General features: G+C 42.3%; 1 protein-coding gene across 2 annotated transcripts in view; it reads left to right on the top strand.

Annotated features, from left to right (window-relative positions):
- The first annotated feature begins 4,864 nt into the window (after nucleotides 1-4,864).
- Nucleotides 4,865-9,745, top strand: part of LOC121551014 (prostaglandin G/H synthase 1) — a 29,179-nt gene continuing 24,298 nt past the window's right edge. The window contains exons 1-3 of one of the 2 annotated variants that reach the window (XM_041863530.2): nucleotides 4,865-4,991; nucleotides 5,093-5,176; nucleotides 5,272-5,361. In XM_041863530.2, coding sequence (XP_041719464.1) covers nucleotides 4,952-4,991; nucleotides 5,093-5,176; nucleotides 5,272-5,361 — 214 coding nt within the window. In that variant the 5' untranslated portion in view covers nucleotides 4,865-4,951. The remainder of the gene's footprint in view (nucleotides 4,992-5,092; nucleotides 5,177-5,271; nucleotides 5,362-9,745) is intronic. The other variant, XM_041863531.2, reaches the window with a different exon arrangement.

The following is a 9,745-nucleotide window of genomic DNA, read 5'->3' as shown; positions in this document are numbered from 1 at the left end:
GACCAAATTCAAAACTCTCTCATAGACCGCCATACAAAAAATATCCACTTGGTCTGCTTATTGTTATATTCTCATATAGGAAGATTTTTAAAGGAGTGGAGCCTCTTGATTCGCCTCTCCCTCTCTGTCTGCATTTATATATGGTCCTCCCAGACCGTTGGCCTGGAGTAGGATTAGATAGGGTTAATGAAATAGACGAATGGGGTGGTGTTCTTTCAGGTGTTTTGTTGTTGTGAGAGCTAATAGTTGGTAGGGTAATTTTCCTTTTCCTTTTTCCCAATTTTGTATTACCGGAAAGTAATGTAGGTAGGCCGTGACTGGCCTCACACTCCAGTACAGTAGGAGGCGGTGTAAGCACCTAAAAGTTGGATGCGATCTGCAAACCCAATCCCAAAGAAGAAGAAGAAGAAGAAGTCCCATGTGTCATACTGACCTAACGCTCTATTTCGTGTGGGAGACCTTGCTTTGCGGGCCGGCTAGGCTGATGCGTAGATGTTCGGATGGAAAAAAGATGGCGGAAGCGGATGATGAAGTGGATTCTGAATCTAATGGTGGTAGAATCAAGGAGAATTAGAACATTGTCCAAAAGAATGGAAAACGGAGCAAAGTAGAGTACAGTGATGAGAATGTCACTTCGTATCTTGTAGAAGTACGGTTTGTAAATGAGGAGCAGCTGATAGAATTACCAATCTTGAGGAATCCATTTGAGATATCCAAACTGGTGGAGAGAGTGCTGGGTAAAGTGAAGGCTGTGAGGATCACGAGAGGCAGGCTGGTTTTGATTTTTTGTGGTTCTGAGGATCAGAAGAAACGTGTCTCACCCGATTTGATAAGTGTGAAGTGTCGTGTGTGTCTCCTAGGAACAGGGCACCCCTCAAGGGGGTTATATCTGGAGTCTCGTGTGAAGTAGTTGTTGAAGAGATGAAAAATATTCCTGGAGTGATTGATGCACGTCGGATGACTCGTGTGGTGAATGAAGAAAAAGTGAAGAGTCTATCTGTTCTTTTGTTTTTTGATATGGAGTCTCTCCCTACTGAAGTGCAGTTAGGGTATATTAACTACAGAGTCAGAGCATTTATCCCAAGGCCAATGCAGTGTGATCATTGTAAAGCTTTTGGTCATGTTTCAAGTGTTTGCAGAAGCGAGAAGTCGAGATGTCCAAGTTGTGTAAAAGATCATATGATGTGTTATAAAAGTGATGAAAATTGTGACATGTTGCAATTGTGGTGGGAACCATGAAGCCACATCTTTTGAATGCCCCACAAGGGTGAAAGAGTATGAGGTGGCCAAAGTCAGGGCTATCCAGAGCATATCATATGCAGCAGCTGTTAAAAGGGTTGAGGGTTTGAATGGTGCACTTGAAGAGTCCATGGTGGTGGATAGGCCTTCACTGCAGGCTGCAGGGGTTGCCTTTCACCAGCAGGATCCTGACATTTTAAAGGTTAAGAAGGTGGACTTGGTGGCCTTTATAGCTATGGTGATAAATGGCACTGCCAAGGTGGAGAGGTCCAGGAAGATAGAAATCATTGTGGAAGCGGCAGAGCGGTTCCTGGGGCTGAAAGATTTCTCAGCAAAGGAGTTACATGGAATATTGTCACAAGCCGTACCACCCTATCAGGCCCTAGAGCCTGAGAAGGGAGATATGGAGAATTGAAAGAAGGAAGAAGTGGGAGTTTTGTTTTGTTTTGTCAATGTACTATTTTTATTTGGGTGGATTAAGTTATGGCGCCGGAGGAGATGGCTGCCGTTTTACGTGCTCCTAACCAATTGTGCTATTGTGTGTGTTTTCTCGTGTTATTTGTAACTTATTTTGTACATAATGTTTCTGCCAATGTCTCTTATGACCGAAAGGAGCTTCTGGATATCAGGACAGCAATTACTCACCTCGTACTGGATGAAGATTTTTTATTTAACGAGTCGGACGCGAAGGATTTTCTTCAGACAAACGACAAGGCCCAAATCCCCGTCATTCGCATGAGAAAGAGACGGAGATATCGGGGACGTAGGTCGGGGTGCCTTGTAAGGATCCGACAGCGAGTGGGTAATCTCCCTCTACCATCAGTCCTATTAGCCAATGTTCAATCATCGGATAACAAAATAGACAAACTACGATCACGGATATCCTACCAACGGGACATAAAAAGCGGTAATATCTTATGTTTGACCGAGTCGTGGCTGAATGACGACATGGATAACATACAGCTGGCGGGATATATGCTGCATCGGCAAGATAGAACAAGCTGCCTCCAGTAAGACAAGGGGTGGCGGTCTGTTTATATTTGTAAACAACAGCTGGTGCACGAAATCTAATATTAAGAAAGTCTCAAGGTTTTGCTCACCTGAGGTAGAGTATCTCATGATAAGTTGTAAGAGTTTTCATCTATATTTTTCGTAGCTGTCTACTTACCACCACAAACTGATGCTGGCACTAAGGCCACACTAAATGAGCTGTATAAGGCCATAAGCAAACAGGAAAACGCTCATCCAGAGGCAGCGCTCCTAGTGGCCAGGGACTTTAATGCAGGGAAACTTAAATCTGTTTGACCTCATTTCTACCAGCATGTTAAATGTGCAACCAGAGGAAAAAAAAACTCCAGACCACCTTTACTCCACACACAGAGACGCATACAAAGCTCTCCCTTGCCCTCCATTTGGAAAATCTGACCACAACTCTATCCTCCTGATTCCTGCTTATAAGCAAAAACTAAAGCAGGAAGCACCAGTGACTCGGTGCTAAGCTACAGGACTGTTTTGCTAGCACAGACTGGAATATGTTCCAGGATTCTTCCGATGTCATTGAGGAGTACACCACATCAGTCACTGGCTTCATCATGAAGTGCATCGATGACGTCGTCTCCACAGTGACCGTACGTACATACCTCAACCAGAAGCCATGGATTACAGGCAACATCCGCACTGAGCTAAAGGGTAGAGCTGCCGCTTTCAAGGAGCGGGACTCTAATCCGGATGCTTATAAGACATCCCGCTATGCCCTCTGACGAACCATCAAACAGGCAATACAGGACTAAGATTCAATCGTACTACACCGGCTCTGATGCTCGTCGGATGTGGCAGGGCTTGAAAACTATTACAGACTACAAAGGGAAGCACAGCCGCGAGCTGCACAGTGACACAAGCCTATCAGACGAGCCCCTCAGCCTACCAGACGAGCCCCTCAGGGGTGCGTGCTCAGTCCCCTCCTGTACTTCCTGTTCACCCATGACTGCATGGCCAGGCATGACTCCAACACCATCATTAAGTTTGCCGACGACACAACAGTGGTAGGCCTGATCACCGACAATGATGGGAGGAGGTCAGAGACCTGGCCGTGTGGTGCCAGGCTAACAACCTCTCCCTCAAAGACAAAGAAGATGATTGTGGACTACCGTGTAGCTCAGTTGGTAGAGCATGGCGCTTGCAACGCCAGGGTTGTGGGTTCGATTCCCACGGGGGGCCAGTATGAAAAAAAAATGTATGCACTCACTAACTGTAAGTCGCTCTGGATAAGAGCGTCTGCTAAATGACTAAAAATGTAAAAAATGTACAGGAAAAAGAAGAGGACCGAGCACACCCCCATTCTCATCGACAGGGATGTAGTGGAGCAGGTTGAGAGTGTAGTGTCTGAGGAATTATGACTTTGCTAATGTTTCAAAGTGGAACCTGAGAGGATGTTTATTCAGTTTTAGAGGGAGCAGTTTTGTGGGGACACACCATAGAACAGAAGAAGTTTGTTGTGTGGAGACAGGTGATTGGTCTGTAGGGGAACACCCATATCAGATTACATAGAATATATACCACAGTTAGGACAGAGGAGAAGCAGAATAATCAGATTTGAGATGGGGCGATTATTCTCCGGGTATCTGCAGGTATCTGTAAATCGACGCTGTAACCCTTTGCTATGAATAAACCTTATGATGAAAATACAGCGTCAGCGGTTCTCCTTGTTATCACAGCATAATTAGTTCCTTGGTGTCCACATCACCAACAAACTATCATGGTCCAAACACACCAAGACAGTCATGAAGAGGACACGACAAATCCTATTCCCCCTCAGGAGACTGAAAAGATTTGGCATGTGTCCTCAGATCCTCAAAAAGTTATACAGCTGCACCATCGAGAGCATCCTGACTGGTTGCATCACTGCCTGGTATGGCAACTGCTCGGCCTCCGACCGCAAGGCACTACAGAGGGTACTGCGTACGGCCCAGTACATCACTGGGGCCAAGCTTCCTGCCATCCAGGACCGCTACACCAGGCAGTGTCAGAGGAAGGCCCTAAAATTGTCAAAGACTCCAGCCACCCTAGTCATAGACTGTTCTCTCTGCTACCGCACGGCAAGCGGTACCGGAGCGCCAAGTCTAGGTCCAAAAGGCTTCTTAACAGCTTCTACCCCCAAGCCATAAGACTACTGAACAGCTAATCAAATGGCTACCTGGACTATTTGCATTGTCTCTCTCTCCCTCCAACACACCCATCTTTTACGCTGCTGCTACTCTCTGTTTATTATCTATGCATAGTCACTTTAACTCAACCTACATGTACATATTACCTCAATTACCTCGACTAACCTGTGCCCCCGCACATTGACTCTATACCGGTACCCCCTGTATATTGCCTCGCTATTTTTTAGTTATCTTTTTTTTAACTTAACACTTATTTTTCTTCAAACTGCATTGTTGGTTAAGGGCTTGTAAGTAAGCATTTCACTGTAAGGTCTACACCTGTTGTATTCGGCGCATGCGACAAATACAATTTGATTTGATTTATCAGGTATGCATTTTTATTTATTTTTTACCTTGTTTTGGTTTCAACCGTCCAGTTGGTGGCGGCAATACACCTTTTTGGGGTTGTAGTCCACCATAAAACCCACAGAAGAAGAAAAAGAACGTGTCTTACTGAAGTGAACCAGGAGATGGGGAGGATGCTTACAATTTGTTTCGTCCCTACATAAATGAACTTTCACAACTACTGTCGCGCAGTCACAAAGTCAAGTATGCAATTCTGTGTGACTTGTTTTTTTTAGATGGTATCCAAAGCCTTTCCAATCAGAAAATACATCGTATTGGTTATGTGTATTTCTTTATGATTGCAGCCTATACATATATTATTTTGTGCTTCTGTGCTGGGAAGAGCGCGCGCGCTGAATGTGCTTATGCAGTAAATCTTACAATGAGAGGTGAGTTTTTGACAAAATGTTTTTTTTACAATGGCACCAAACCTTCAGATTATTTTTGTCTTTGTCATTAATTCACGTTAATAATTGTGTTTTAGAGTGCCTCGTGTTCGTCTGGGCATGTATCCTGCTGCTAAGGTTACCAACATGTCGCGGGGAGGAAGTCAAAGACGCCAGTGCAAATGTTGGTAGGTGTCTAGTACCTTATATTATTTCAACCTATAGCAGGGATGGGCAACTGGTGGAATTTGCTTTAAAAATGCATTTAATGGTTTCTACGCTCCATGGCAAAATGTGTAAATTGCAGGAAATTTCTCTGCTGTCAAGAGTGGGGCGGCTAAATTGTTTTGCTCGCAGGGTGGGGGGGCAAAAGGCTAGGCCGACTCAAACAAAAGACCTGGGCCGACTACATTGGTATGGATATAGGTAACCCCATCAAAGTTGCCCATCCCTGACCTATAGTGTCATTACTATCTAGTATCAATATGTTGAAATTCTATCAACTTGATTATATGAGAGGTATACAATTATTTAAAACTGCTGAAAATAATATCCAAAACATCTCTAAAGAGCACATCGTATCCAGTGGCGGCTCCTGAAAAAATTATCAGGGGGGGCAATTTTTCTGATGATTTAGGTGACCTACACACATTTAAAAAAAGATATGTCCAGCAACAACATGAAGACAGGGGCAGCATATAAGTCAATACCAGAAGCATTTATTGACTGATCTCAAAAGTGTTGGCTTACAAAAGCAAAATAAGTTATCACAGTAAAAATAATCAAGGGTGTTCTTTCACATTCCTCAACACTGCATAAACAATATGCATTTCCATAAAACACCTCATCTAATTGTGCCACAAAGTTGACAAGTCCAAGAAAATACCAGGGTTGGTGGAGCCCTCAGTTTCATCTTTGCCTCGCAGCTAACTCAAACACTCCGCAAAACTTCACACACTGGATTAGCCGGCTGAGGATGTGGCGGTTCTTGCTAACCTCATCGTTGTGGCGGCGGACAGCTAGCCTGTATCCCTCATCCAGTTGAGTGGCAATGTTCACTCTCCCCAAAGCAGACAATCTCAAACAGCTATCCATGTGGGTCTTTGACAGCTCATGTTTCTTAATCTTTTCTGAAAGATGTTGCATGTCCGTTACACCAGTCGCTGTCCAAGCGGTGCTGTCTGCCGTGCCGCCTTCAGGGTGAAAGAGTAAGCAGGGGTAGCAGAAGACTGCATTAGCTACATCGCAGCCTGCTAGCCAGGTTTTTCGTTCGTACCAATTTTTGGAAAATCCTCGGGTGTAGGACTTTCCCCCTTTAGTAGAAACCTGTTGAATTATTAAATTTGGTCTGGGAGGTCCTAATTGTTTCGTTGCCAATTTATCTTGATTTGTTCGGCGACAAAAAGGAACTTCTTTCAAAGAGACAATCGAGTTGCACTGAACGCTAGCCATCTTGACAGTAGTACGTGAATTGATTGACGCTGCTACCCGCTCTTTTCTTAGTTACGTTCATGGTTATGTTACGTATGACGAAAGCGCGTAAGTGCAAGCCCTCCCGGAACCCATAGAGATTGTATTGAAAGCTCTGATATTTGAAAAAAAAAGATTTTACATGACAGGCTATGAGAGACTTCTGGGGCGATTTTCAACCTGACTGAAATCGGGGTTGCGGGGCCATTTGAAGCACGACTTTAGCCTGATTGGACATTTAGTGGCAGATCAGATGTCTAGATTAGAACACTGATAACTACTGTTGCCGTGACATAATTGATTAGAAAAAAAATCCCTTCCTTTTCCCGTTTGGCAATGCGTCGCCCATATCGCCCTAATGAACACACCGCCCCTGATCGTATCTTTACATTTTCCAAAGTATACACCATTAATATGAAGCTAAAATGAACAGGCGTCCAGACTTATTTGTTTGTATGGCAACACAGATGACACAAGTAACGTGTCGTGGTTGATGCTTATTTACAAAACCCTTTTAGGCCTCACTCCCCCCTATCTGAGATACCTACTGCAGCCCTCATCCTCCACATACAACACCCGTTCTGCCAGTCACATTCTGTTAAATGTCCCCAAAGAACACACATCCCTGGGTCGCTCCTCTTTCCAGTTCGCTGCAGCTAGCGACTGGAACGAGCTGCAAAAAACACTGAAACTGGACAGTTTATCTCCATCTCTTCATTCAGACTCAATCATGGACACTCTTACTGACAGTTGTGGCTGCTTCGGGTGATGTATTGTTGTCTCTACCTTCTTGCCCTTTGTGCTGTTGTCTGTGCCCAATAATGTTTGTACTATGTCTTGTGCTGCTACCATGTTGTTTTGATGTTGGGTTGCTACCTTGCTGTGTTGTCATGTGTTGCTGCCATGCTATGTTGTCTTAGGTCTCTCTTTATGTAGTGTTGTCTCTCTTGTTGATGTGTGTTTGGTCAATTTTATTTATTTATATATATTATTATTATTATTTTTATTTTTTTATTATTATTGTATCCCAGCCCCTGTCCCCGCAGGAGGCCTTTTGGTAGGCCGTCATTGTAAAAAAGAATTTGTTCTTAACTGACTTGCCTAGTTAAATAAAGGTTAAATAAAATAAATAAAAAAACCTATTTGCAAGTGGAGGAAGCCAGTTTGAAATAAGTGATTTGCAGTGAAGGATCATGCAATTTATTTGTACAAATAAATTGACATATCCCTAACTGTACAAATCTTAAACTTCTGTTGTTTGGTCATTTTAAAGGGTTGGGGGGAACACCATGGTGTTAATACACATTTTATATTATAAATATTCTCCCCAATATCTGTGCTGTCGGTTGAATGCGTTGACTACTAGCACAGTATAGGGCTATGTTTCCTATCAAGAAGCCAGAGTTTCCTCTAGGCAGAAAGAGACTGAAAGACTCCAGTTATCTAAATGACATGACTGAAGAATCCTCTAAATTAGGAAGGATCTGCTGAACTACTGCCACTCATACATCCACTCTTCATTTTGAAAATGATAAATGCTATTTATGATCATCTCAATGGATATGTGTCTGTCTGTGAGGGAAGGCCAGGAAGCTGTAACATGATAGAGATGGCAGGGCCAAGGATGTGAGAGTTGGCATCTTGCTTGTCTCATGGCAGCAGACATTTCTGTTACCACAGCCCTCCGACCCCAGTCTGACTCTCAGTAGTCCTAACACTCTTCTTTCCTGGTTTGCTAGTTTATAGGCTGAATCTTAATTTGAGATGATTCAACCTACTGTATATGCACTTGTGCATTGCTGCAAGTGGGAGATTTGTGTGAAAATAGTAGGTTAGGTTGTGCACACCTCGAGTTTGGATTTGTCCCTGACTAAGATAACATGCTCAGAGCTAAATTAGCTGTGGTTCTGGTGAGTGTCCTCGCCAGGTGACGTCACATAATTACTGTAATAAATATCTTCCCTACCTCATCAAGCAAAAGGGAGTAGGGCAACACATAAAGTTCCAGCCTGAGATTATTGTTCTGCTTATGCTATAAGCACAGTTTTCAGGCTGGCACCCAAGCTAGAGAGACATTCAACAAATGGACACCATCTATTGTTTCTTTTTTTTTTTTTTTTTTTTTCTTCGGGGGATGGATCAGCTTAATATTGCAGATAGATTGTATCTTCTATCAATGTAATTGTCTGCATCACTTCCAATCCCCCATGTTTTTTAAATTTTTATATATATATTCCCCTTTATTACTTTTCAACCCCACCATCCTTTCCCTACTTGGAGTAAATTAGTGAACAACAACGCCCAGGCCTCTACTTCCGGTCTATACTTACTATCTACACCTTATAGACAGAGTTAATTTTACAATAATTCTATATCTATCTATATATATATATATCTATATATATATATATATATATATATATATATATATATATATATATACATATTTATTTTTTGCTCCTAAACTTCTTCTACTCTCAACCTCTCCGATCATTTTCATGATGTCCATCCGGTTTGCTTCTAAATGCCATATCTTTCTAACTGTGCTCTTTCCCAAAACCTCCCAACATACAACCTATATACTTATTATGGACACAGTATGCTTACATTATTAGCTATCTTTGTTATTATTTGTTGTTATTTGTTATTAGTCCCATCCTTCAACTCTATTCAATACCTCCCATCTATCTCTTAACACCATCCATATAGGATTTCTATTTGCCATATATATTTCAACCATACTGTGATGTTTTACAAAAGTTCTGAACCTTTCTATTCTCATTGCTTCTACAGATTGTGAATTAAAAATAAACATTTTTGCTAAAAGTATTATTATATTATTGATTGATTGACTATGACTTTTCAGATCACCCAGTAATGCTATCTGCAAGGTTAGTTCCAGGTAAATATTGCAATCCTTTAGCCATTCCTGGACCTGTGTCCAAAAACAAGCTACAAATGGACAGAACCAAAACAAATGATCTAATGATTCTATCTCTTCACAGCAAAATCTGCAGAGCTGGGAAGATTGTATCCCCCATATAAATAACATTCTATTGGTAGCAAGAATTTTATATAATAATTTAAATTGAAAGATTCTAA

The sequence above is a fragment of the Coregonus clupeaformis genome, chromosome 18, assembly GCF_020615455.1.
Source record: "Coregonus clupeaformis isolate EN_2021a chromosome 18, ASM2061545v1, whole genome shotgun sequence".
NCBI lineage: Eukaryota > Metazoa > Chordata > Actinopteri > Salmoniformes > Salmonidae > Coregonus > Coregonus clupeaformis.
Note: the sequence above shows the minus strand (reverse complement) of the source record. Positions and strands in the feature narration are given on the sequence as shown.